At 33.4% G+C, this 12,544-nt stretch overlaps 1 protein-coding gene across 1 annotated transcript; it reads right to left on the reverse strand.

Moving 5' to 3' along the window:
• Nucleotides 1-476: 476 nt before the first annotated feature.
• On the reverse strand, nucleotides 477-7,982 carry LOC125649619 (multiple epidermal growth factor-like domains protein 10). Its single transcript, XM_048877282.2, has 5 exons — nucleotides 7,882-7,982; nucleotides 7,738-7,793; nucleotides 5,391-5,528; nucleotides 3,638-3,667; nucleotides 477-1,499 (listed from the first exon to the last, which is right to left on the reverse strand). The coding sequence occupies exons 1-5, from the start codon at nucleotides 7,953-7,955 to the stop codon at nucleotides 1,189-1,191; spliced, it is 609 nt and encodes a 202-aa protein (XP_048733239.2). The 5' UTR covers nucleotides 7,956-7,982; the 3' UTR covers nucleotides 477-1,188.
• Between the last annotated feature and the right edge of the window lie 4,562 nt (nucleotides 7,983-12,544).

Genomic DNA, 12,544 nt, shown 5'->3' on the forward strand with positions numbered 1-12,544 from the left:
ATTCTAGGGTATAGTGATAAGTAGTTCTGACTTATCATTTTCACACGATAAATTAATGCGCAATATCCATTCAGTGATTGGCTTACAAAAAACAGCGATTATATAACTTAAGTTATAGAACTTTGTGTTGTGCTAGTGTTCCGCCCTCATGAGGAGGTTGGTGTTTTGTCGTTTAGTGGGAAAATCAGTTCTTTGCGAGGGGTCTCAGTTACATTTGAGATTTTCACTAATTTGTTAACACAAGTATCGCATGGCTTTTTAGAAAAGAAAACTTAAAAAGTATTGACTGAAAATACATGAATAGCATAAATTTGGTGTGCATAATAGTATGATTCATAAAAACAAAAATGCTTAAATATTATGAAGTACTGTTTTCCCAAATTGTACAGAAATCACCTAACACCTTTCATAATTCAACATATCTTTTATGCCACTGTCTATGTGTTTATTTTCCGTTTAAAACAAGAACAAGTAAGTTGTGTTATATTGCATTTATTACATACATCAATGACACAATGAACACACCTCACATAACTGCTATACATTATATCCCTCTGTCAGTTTAGTTGAATGACAATACAAGGTTACATTATCTTACACTTCAGTTTTACTTAATCCCATCAAACCATCACAGATTCATGATTACTTCATAAGATTATAGACGAAAAGTAATGTTGGTAAAAATAAAACTACAGAGATTTAAAGTATAAACTATAGACACCATCGCGTTTATTAATCAATTAAGGCTGCAATATTCAGTTCGAGGTGTATGTTCGAAGGGAAGAGCTAGTATCTCTTAAATTCCAACAAAGGTATCTATATTTGAAAAGTAAACCTCCCAACAAAACACCAAACCCCATCGAATCTGACATCAACCGAAAACATCTTTTTTTCTAAATACGTGTATAGGGAAATGCAAACGCTAAGTCTTCCCACCGAAACAACAAAACCCATCAAAACTGACATGAACGGAAAACATCTCTTTCTAAATATAGAGATGCAAAAGTGGAATAAGTGGATGTATGTTTCCTTCCTTATTTGTGCATATGACATGTCCTACCATCACAGCTAAATAAATACACACAGTTTGGATGTTCTGTTCTTTTGGGGTTATGTCTCGTGAAACCCATCATCACAAATGTCAACTCTCAAAACTAATTTCATTAACCCTCAGTTTTGTCTTCTCTTCTACGCCTTTCCATTATTACTATTGGCAGAGAACTTTATTATTCCCTCATTTTCAATTACAACTGAATTTACTTCATTTATTTCTGCATAAACACATTCAGTAGTAGTGCTGCTTTGTGGAAATGAGTATGACAAACAAGCGTATCGATATTTTCTGAACTCGTAAATTATAAGGTACACAAGCACGCTGCATATAATGGAAGCAACTAATACAATGATTGTCCTCGTGTTGACTTGATGACTCGTGAATTTGAAAGGTGGACAATCATGATCATCCACTTCTGTTTCATCAGTTGTGTGGTTTGTCCCTTCTAAAACAAACTCCAGAAAATCAAAACAAAATATTATGTGTAACAGTAGAAAAAAAAAGTTGCCTGAACACCTATTTCAAATTTCAAATTGTTATAAGCAAAAATACAACATGGTGTTACCAGTTTTCACGGAATGCTTACTACTAGGCACCTGTCCCCTGCCTCCTCCCTTCCTCTGGTGTTTCCAAGGTTCGTGTTTGCCCTATTCTCAATTTCGAATTTCTTGATAGGATTTGAGATTCACCACAGGTCGTTATCTCACTTATTTCAAGGGTTTTAGTAAAGTGTAGTATGATGATCCTATATTTCTGTAGCAATTTTCAATTTTCACCTGCATCATGATGTTTATGTTTCTAAACGGATCCACTAATCAAGAGCATGATCTAGGTATGATCAGTTTTTAAATCTAGACAGACTATTGACAAATAAATTGATGTTACAGGGAAATCAAAAGTCAGCATTTCACAAATCACATGGTCATTATACCGATGCAATTTGACAATGCGGCATGTCATTAAGTTTGATGCTGTCTGTCGTTTTTCATGTCGATTTTTGTTCATTTCTTTACACACTTATTGTTAATACGAATTTCTCCGTTTCCCAGATCATATTGTCGAATTCGAGGCGGGTGATGCTTCATCGTCTTGGGGACTTGGTCTCACCTCTGGTGTATCCAGGGTTTCGTGTTTGCCATACTTTTAATTGTGTTCTCTATGGAAAATGGGAGGCTGATCACTGTTCGTAACTTTCATTTTTTATCGACTTGCATGCGTTGATGTCTGGGAGGATATAATCGATGTTTAACAATGATGTTATATGATGAAAAAGTTAATATAAAGAATACAAATAAAAGAATAGGGCAAACACGGATCCCTTGGACAAACCGGAGATGGGATCAGGTGCTTAGTTGTCTGTGTTTGATATACCAGATTTTAATATATTTTTTTTTCTAGACGCTATGATGGAGTTTGTCATCATGCGGGATTGGTCACTGTTCGTTGTCTTTACCTTTTGTCACGTATTACATAATGGTTCAATATGGAATGTCAAGTGAAAATATTAACCTACCTGCACAAAAAAACTTACCTGTATATTACCTTTACTATTTTTATGGTCTATAAACATTTTGAAAGAATGATTGCCGCATTTGGAACTAACAATGCATTCGAATATTCGCTATTCTTTCAAACGGTCTCTACATATTTATCTACATATTTCATTCATTCTATTTGAATGAATATAAATTTGAGTACGTCAATCAATTCGTGGAAGAATTTATAATGATATGGGCATATAATTCCTTAAATGAATATTTTCATATCTAAGTGTTAATTCGTCTGCTTAATGAGTATTTAGTTTGAAATTAAAAATTAATTGGGCACATTTTATAAAATGACAAGGTTTTTTCCTTATTGCACAGACCCGTCCATACTTTTTGATGTGGAAATAGGTATTATGTTATCCATTCATATACTGGATTTCCAATGTTATTGTGACTATGATTACCCAGAATATGGATATTTTAACTGTTCTGATTTTGCGAATAACTTATCTCGAAAGATTATTCATCTCTTGCTGAGGTTGTTTCTGCACGATACTAAGACTGGGGGGGGGGGGGGGGGTGTAGTTTTCTATCAATGAGGAATCGATAGCATGACAAAAATCTGGTTTTATTTGGTTTCTAAACATTTTGCGTATATGCAGTATCACAACAAAAAATATATTTCAGCTAAAAGTGCTGTTTATTATAACTAAATGATGTAAATATATTAAATATGCCGTTTGTTCAGTTGATGGTTTTTAATCTAGTATTGTAGAAATTTTTTTTTTATACTGGAATTACTTCAGATGGGATTCTATCAATTATTACAATTCCGTTAGATGTCTGAGTGGACCAGTAACTCAGATTGACTCTTTCTTTTAAAGGGAAGTATCATGTGTGTTTATATCATTTCTAGTAGCTCCATATGTATAGGAAAACAAGTTCTAGCAAAAGTCCTCTCGGATGACAGAAAATGGGGTTGTGAGTTAATATAGCAATGCGTCATCAGTGATACATTAATGTTACCAAAGACTGCAATACATGTAACCTCATTTCAATGCCCTCGATGTTGAGAGGTTATCAATAACATTCTTACCTTCAATTACAGTTGTGTGCAATGTCGATACTGGAATACAAAGATTTTTGGTTAGTTTGTACATGCGTGGATTTCTTTTTCTTCTGTCATATTAGATTATATTTGCGGATAGAATTCATATGCTTGAACTGGAATTCAAAGCAAATATAGAATAGAACTGCATCCTCAAGAGATTGATATAAAATTGATATTGCACCCCTTCTCTGATAATTATGGTTGTTATATTTCACCCCTTTAAATTCCCGTTAATCATCGACCTTTGTCATGAACAAATTGGCATGCGTCTTACATTTCCAATTTCTGAGTATGGAATAATATTTTGACATTTTCATAGCTTTGAATGTAAACAACTGGCAAAAAGTGTCAGAATGGAAAAGCGAATAAGTTATACCAAGTTATTAGATCAGCAATTTGATATATAAGGATTTTTAAGATGTCTGTACATCACTGCAAATCGAATCATAACATTGTGAATTATATGTATATGTTCCTTTCAGGTACATATGTTTTTAGTGAGGGATATGCAAAGAAATTGACTGAAACCATGAAGATATTTCATATTCCTCAATCGCCCGATCGGTTTGGGTGATCAAAGGGACGAAAATCAATTGGTGCAATCTTGCATCTTTACTTGCATTTTAATAATGTCATGAAAGGTGAATAAAACGAACAGTGATCAATCTCATAACTTCTACAAGCAATGCAAAATAGAGAGTTGTGCAAACATGGACCCCTGGACATACCAGAAGTGGGGTCAGGTGCGTAGGAGGCGTAAGCATTCCATGTCGACCCGTCACACCCGCCGTGAGCCCTATATATTGAGCAGGAAAATGGAATTATCCGTGTGCTAAGAACGGCCTAACAATTGGTATGAAACAAGTCAGAAATCATTTGATCCAATGATAGGTTGTATTGGCAAGCTAGTATGTTATAACGATCACAGAATTTGCAAATTGCTTACTTTAAACGGTACTGCTGGAACCCATGTATCATCAACGTGTTTGTTAGTAGCCTGACTCAATTTAAAAACTGAGCACACGCAGAACAAGCTGTTGTGTATGTTTTCAGTTGAGAGATATAAACACCATATCTCATATAATATAAAATCGGGATGGCGTAAACGGCCAAGAAAATCAGAAGAAAAATAAAAAAGTCAAACTTTTTCATAAAGACACCCACACCCTCACTGATTGTACTTGCCTGGTTCGGTATATTGTATGTTTTTACTGCGTATGTAATCATATACAACTGATTCCTCTCCCATGAATGAACACTACATTTTTATATAAAGTACACGAATAATGACTGTGAAATACTTCTACTGAGTGTGATAGGATACATGTAACTTTTCATATTTCAATATCTGCTCAGCGATTTTTTTGTTAGCTGCCGCATTAAAATAAAGATATTTTATGAACAGAATATCTCGATTTTCTGCTGTCAATAATACCATCTTTCCCCCTGTTCCCCTACGTACGTGTTTCTATGCAACTCTTATCAATCGCATCATTTGTGTTGTATTTATAGCAATAATATTTTTTTCAAACTGTACATATACAGATATCTAGATATAGTTTAATTAAACCTAAAGAGTAATGTTATTTTCCTACAATTAAATGAGCTGTTTATAAACTTCACAATGTATATCGTAAATAAAAGTAGGACGGATATATACGTAACCATTTATTATTAAATGCAAAGTAGAATATCACTCTTTTTATTTTAGGACGATAACAGTTCATAAATTCTATACCTTGAAATGTTGTACATCCCACTACATGATTGCATGCTTCAGGTAAACAATCACATTTTCCACCACACTCTTTCCCATACGACCTGACAGGACAGAGTTCAGAGCAATCATCTCCAAAATAGCCAGAGGGACAAGATTCTTTAAATGAATAAATTAGTGTACTGGTATATTTACGAGGAGCTAAACATGTAATTTGCAGTGTATACCAAACCATTCTCTTTTCACACATGTATCATGCTTTCGAAAGGTCTTTTTGTGATTTGTATCGTACGTTTGGCATTATTCTAGTCATGTTGTGTCGAATTTCAAAAGGACGTATTTAAGTAAAATTATACATATAGAAAAACCTGAACACCTTCGAGATTTTGATCGTCTGGAACAGCATAATGTAAATGTATTATATGTGGCGTGTTTGGAGAATGTTCATTTATTTTACTATTTTAGCTTGCATTTGATTTGGCCTGATTGTAACCATACATAAGCTAAAATACACACATAACAATACATATTTTAAGTTTGCGATTTAACGCAACATGATTGCCACCACAGGCGCTAAAAAGATTACGTATGTTATGAGATTGATCACTGTTCCTTATCTTCACCTTTCATAGATGTGTATGCGGTTACAAAAATGCTAAAATGTACATTTCCTTTTCATAAGTACTCTTGAGTTTTTCCCCTTTAAATGTACGTTTTCAGCATCACAACTATTTTTGTGCTATATATCCTAATTTTAAAATAAGCCGCCAGTGAGTTTGAAAACCTTTGGGCTTGAACACACTTTCATTGAGTGGCATATCCTTTTGAAAGAGTATTTTTCAACTTGTATCAATATTTTCCTTACGTCAATGTTTTTAAGATGATGTATAAAATACAAATGAACAGGTTCTGAGGAGAAAATACCAAGGTTGTGTGGTAGCGTACGCATACAAGAAATTATCAATACATGTTTTTTAAGGACGGAATACTGTTTAAATATTTTAGATACGATGTTGCTTAAACGTATATACCCATACACAACAGATTAGATGTACGCGAACAATGCATTCATTATTTTACAGTGGCAATATATCTAAAAGTAATAGATATGAAATCATAATGATGTATCCTTAAAGGGAATGGTTCAATTTTTATTGTTTTAAAATATTTTTCAATTCAAATTTTTACATTTTTTTTAAATATATTTTTTTTTCAATTTTGATGTTAATCATTAGAAATATGATTAATTTAATGTTGAGAACAAAGGTTTGGATCTTCTGAATGCAAGAATAAAAGCAATATTTTAATCTTCACTATATGTTTTGTGAACAAATACTCAAGTATTTTTATGTTCACAAAAAAATCAGTAAATTTTGTGTATTATTTGGAAGCATCCTAAATTTGTGAAAGGCGACGATAACGAACAGTGATCAATCTCATAACTCCTATCAGCAATAAAAAATCGATAGTTCGGCAAACACGGACCCCTGGACACACCAGAGGTGGGATCAGGTTCCTAAGAGGGATAAGCATTCCTTGTTGACCAGTCACACCCGTCGTGAGCCCTATATCCTGATCAGGTAAACGGAATTTTCCGTAGTCAAAATCAGTGCCCCAAAAACGGCCTAAAATGGGATGGAACACGTCATACAGCATTTGACACAATGCTATTTTGTATTTACGAACTAGAGCGTTATAACAACCATATAATTTGCGAAATGCTGACTTTAATCAAGATTTTTTGAAACCCCTGTACCATCAACTTGGATGTCAGTAGCTTGCCTCGATTTAAAAATTGACTATACGGAAAACAAGCTCTTGCATATCGAATACGTTGAGAGATATAAACACCATGAACAGGTGATAATGGAATATTGCTACATAAATATGGGAAGTTGAGGATAGAAACTGAAATCATCCTGTTTGTCATACAGTATAGTTGTTAATTTGACGTTAATGTCTACTTTCAATAAGATATCTAAGTATGAAGCAGACGTACACGGCTCTATTGTGTCTTTTATTTGGAGTTTACTTAAGATATATCGAATCGACATATGAATGAAAGTTGTTATTGTGAATAGACAAAACGTTGTAGATATATCTAAATGTCAAATTGAAGGCCACAGCAAGATAATTTTTCTTCTCACGTTCATACGAATATAAGAACAGGTCAGTACAGAAACTTTTAATTGACACATGTTACCATATAATATTTGAAATCTGATATATATATATATATATATATATATATATATATATATATATATATATATAAATTTAAATTGATGTCCATTTATTTTGAAAACTTCATAAACAATTATGTCAAACGTTATCACAATGGGCAGTAGTATATTAAATGACAAATTACCAATACATGTATTTCCAGATCTCTTAGAACCCGCTGGGCATTTCGTCAATGAATTCCTGAAAGTGAAGTATACGTGTATATCGTATGTGTAACGCATTCAAGATAGGATCTAATTGCAAAAGTATTCTAGTGAAAATAACTTACGTCTGAGCGAAATTATAAATTCCATTATAAATATAGGTTAGAATTAAGAGTTGTTTGTACATGTACGGTATCATGTTTTGTAACTGAACTAGTTGACAATTGTGCACCCACACGGAAATATTTCTATATTTTCGACAATCTAAATTCTGATACAAAGTAACTTGTATTTCTACTTGCACTACATGTGATTTTCTAGTCAGTCTCAAAGGGGGATCATATTTTAACTAACACCTGTGTAGATGTTTCAGCAGGTATTGTTGATTCTGGTGATGCCCCTTAATGGTTTGTTATACATTTTACTTAAAAATTTACCTTATAACATTCAATAAATGATATATTCGACACAACTGCATTACAGTGTTAAGTTATTTTTCTCTGCTTGGACGGATTCTTCTCATAGGAGGCATAAAGTAAATTGTCCTTTTCAGGTTTATAAAAACAAAATCAAAGTATATTAGTATTTTGTTCTTTATAACTTTTGTAACAATACTAGAGTTTATCCCCAACAGGTTTTGTAATTACCACTACAGAATGCAAAACCGTAACACATTAGGATGCATGATATTCGTATCAAAATAATACTTGGTTTACAATTGTTAGAAATGTTAGTGAAAGATTAAACAGTTGTCAAATCATCATATTGTCTAGTGGTATCTTAATCTCGATAATCAGGATTTAGGTACACGTATTTTGCAAATGAGGCGCACATACATGTATGACCTTTACTGTCTTCCTCTTGTCGGTATGATTTTCCCTTAAAGCACCGATCTGAGAAGTCTACAAAGAAATAATAAGTCAACATAATCATTGGGTCAAATAGTTACGAATTTCAATATCAAATTTTGAACTTCCAGGGAAGAAATCTGGAGATTGATTCGATAACGCATGAGTATTAAATTCACGGTGCGATGAATTACACTAAATGTTTTTATTGATAATCTCATCAAAGTATCATAATTGACTCTGGTCAATTATGCTAATTAACTTAAGAGTTAATGTTGCTGTCATTTTCTTTAAGTATGTTCGAGGCAGGCTACTGACAAACACGTTGATATTATAGGGGTCTCTATAGTCTCGTTTAAAATTAGCATTTCGCAAATTATATGGTCGTTATAATGATCTAGTTTGCCACTCAAAGGAAATATTGATAATAAATTTACAATAAAATCGGCATATTGGGAGAATCTGATTTCACGTGGCCCAATGAAAAACTTTGCTAAATCCAAATTAGTGTCATCAATTATAAAAATTGTTTAATTTATTCGATCAACCAATCTGATCCCCGATGTAGATTCTGGTTTTCTTTAACTTTAAATTTGCGTCTCTCTTTCGTCTTTTTCTGGCACAATTCGTTTCAATTCTCGTATGTTTACAGATATTACACTAGCACAGTTCCTTGTGTCTGCTTTTTCCACACTGGTGACCTCTGAAGTCAATGCATATTGAAGATCAAAAACAGAATTGATTGATTGATATTGTTTAACGTTACTCTCGGTAATCTTTCGCTCATGCATTGACGTCACCATGGCTGATGGAGGGGTGTACTATTTAGTCCTATGCTCGGCGCTGGTGTCATTAAGCAGGGAGGAATCTTTATCGTGCCACACCTGCTATAACACCGGACCTCCGTTTTGCGGTCTCATCGGAAGGACCGCCCCATTTAGTCGCCTCGTACGACAAGCAACTGGTCCTGAAACAGGAATTATTGTCAGGGAGACAGTAATTCCTCAATCGACTTTTTCTTCTGATTTGACGAGTCTGTTACTTCAGATTCACTCTGAATTAATGCGAATGTATCTATGTATACACAATCACAAAAATGTTAGTCTATTTGTTCTTTGATTTTTTCAATATATCACCGTCAGTTATATCTTACTTTAGCTCCTAATACCAAGTAGCTTGACAAAAGAATTTTCACCAAATATGCATATCAAATTTGACATGGCAATCGGAATCTTGAAGGGGTTGAATTTGTCTAATTATAACACACTACTTTGATTATTACTTTTAGCAAAATTACACATAAGAAGTACGTTAGGGTTTAACAAGATGCACCACATGTATTCACTGCTAGTCTGTTCAACTGGACAAATGTTGTAAGATGAACATGTAAGATGTTTAGCCTACTCTTAATTGTGTATTCTTTTTTTAGATTTATGAAATTGATCACTGTTCGTTATTTCCACTTTTTGTGATTTTGTTTAGTCGTGGTGATCTATATGTAAGGAGTGTTAGACGTGTTTGTAATTGAAAGCTTCGGATTCAATAGCAGAAGCATAGTTGTAGGAAATATAGACTATTAACATGGACTTGAAATATGACGGAATACAAGATTGGACATCCTAATGAGAAAGAATGTTGCTTATATTGCTAAGTCGGTAAATATCATTTGATGGTACAGAGCGCATGATTCCGAAGACTTATCATATGTTATCCTCTGTGGCTAAAGAAGTCTGTGATGGGCAACATCCATAATCACATAATCCTTTATCTGTAGTCCCGTGTTTATAACTTGAAAGGGAACAGAATATAATTCTCTGCGATCTGTTATAGACTTTCCTTTTTGTCTAAGTAAAGCAAAAATTATTTGAGGAAGAGTGTGTATATTTTGAGAGGTTTCGTATAAAGGGTTTAATTCCTTGTCCAGTGATCTATGCTTTGTCTAGGAAAGAGGGTACTTTAAATGTGACTGTTAGAATGATGACATTTTCACCAGAATCCTTGCACTAATAGACAAGATGGAATGATACAGGAAATCAAAATGCTGATATGGACGTTTACTACCTCCATTCATGATTTGAAATATATACTCCAGTATTCTTTTACTTATTGATCTCTTAGCTTCCCGACAAAAATCAGTACATATTTTAAAAGCAATTGTTACTCTTCAATGCATTATTATTTAGCTCAACTTCCTGTTTCAAAACATGATCCTGTTTCTCGAAAAACAATGTCCTCTATATTATAATAGTAGACGTTTCCTCTTCGTATAGTAATTCCCCCTGTTGGTCACGTAGCAACGTTGATGGAATATTATCACATTTCTGAACGGATGCGCTAAAAATATCGAATGTCCTTTTGACTTATAAAAGTATTTTCCTAAAACCATTGGATATAACTTTAACACAAGGAGATATCAGATACTTCCTTATAGTCCATTCTATTTGTGGTACACTCCATATTCATTCAGCAATATTTGTCATTTTTATCTATTGTGTAGGGTGTTCTACATGTATCTAAAGCTCTTTGCAAAAATGTTCTGAGCAAAACATTACACTTTATTGAATGCATTTCATTTTACAGGAACTCAGAAAATATCTCTGTGTGTAATGCTACATTGTAGTGCCTTAGACGAAGAACGGTATTGTTAAATCAATGGTTTAGATTTACCAAAATTAGGGCTTGAGCACCACTGAAGAGACATTATCTATCGAAATGCGCATCTGGTGCATCAAAATTGGTACCGTATAAGTTTTATATTGATAGCATATGATTTCAAAGGTGACCTTCACTTCATTTTTTTATGACGGAGGTTATTTCAAATCCTGGTGAATATGCGGTACACATCACATTGAAATTTATTTTCTGTTTAGGAATTAGGTAATATGCATATGTGCATTACATCTATCATAGATATGAACATGTGATATATTGATTAATGCTATAACTTTCAAAGCTAAGCAAGGAAATGACATTATGACATTGATTATTGAACATGGAATTATTTTCTCCATAATCAATGAGTTCATATATTCCTTAGATTTGATGATCGTATATTTTTCGTTCAATGCTTATATAAAAGATACCGCATGTTTTATTTTGCCTACACATTTAACCAAATGTTGATATATTAACAATGATAATCACGTATGTGATAAAAGCATGCACTCACATTTACGATTATATGTAGATAATTTAGACAAAATACATTCGAAATCAACTATAATAGAAATAACTTTAAAATTAGCTTTTTAGCAAAATACAAAAGACGTTTTTGAAAATATATAGGATGAACAAAATAAATCACTCATAAAAATCAATAAAACTTCACGAGACAAATCATAAAATTTGAAAATAAAGAACAGTGATCAATCTCATAACTCCTATAAGCAATACAAAATAGAGAGTTGGGCAAACACGTGCCCCAGGATACACCAGAGGTGGGATCAGGTGCCTGGGAGGAGTAAGCATCCCCTGTAAACGTTGATAAAAATCGTATATAAAAAGTATGTTTTCAATTGTTTTAAAACAAATGCACACCAGAAGACCGTTCCATAACTGAGCTGCAAAAAAGAAAGAAAAAAAACTGCAACAAAACTAATTTGTCTTTCATGATACGTTCTGGTAAATAAAGTAGCAACTGTCCACTGTATTGTGGGGTTTTGATTGTTTTATGAGAATTGGTCAGTTTCTGTAGATAATCCAATGAAGAATATGCATGCAATGTTCAGCTGGTTTGACCTGTCGACAGGAAATTTTCACTCCTCCATCTGATACTACCTCTGGTGAGTATGTGTTTGCCCAACTCTTAATTTTGTATTCCTTATAGGAGTTGCGGTTGATCGCTGTTCGTTATGTTCACCTTTTCGTAGACTGGAATTTGGAAGCCAGTTAAAGGCATTGAGCATTCGAGAGGTGTGATATCTTTTTTTTTATTTGATTT

This window comes from Ostrea edulis, chromosome 7 (genome assembly GCF_947568905.1).
Source record: "Ostrea edulis chromosome 7, xbOstEdul1.1, whole genome shotgun sequence".
Taxonomy (NCBI): domain Eukaryota; kingdom Metazoa; phylum Mollusca; class Bivalvia; order Ostreida; family Ostreidae; genus Ostrea; species Ostrea edulis.

What these genes read in the sequence shown, in the direction of transcription:
- LOC125649619 (XM_048877282.2), bottom strand. Translation starts at nt 7,955, where the DNA reads ATGATACCGTACATGTACAAACAACTCTTAATTCTAACCTATATTTAT. An exon ending in ATTTATAATTTCGCTCAGAC is followed by an intron (nt 7,794 to 7,881) that starts GTAAGTTATTTT and finishes CTTCACTTTCAG; the next exon opens with GAATTCATTGACGAAATGCC. An exon ending in GCACACAACTGTAATTGAAG is followed by an intron (nt 1,500 to 3,637) that starts GTAAGAATGTTA and finishes AGTTTGTTTTAG; the next exon opens with AAGGGACAAACCACACAACT.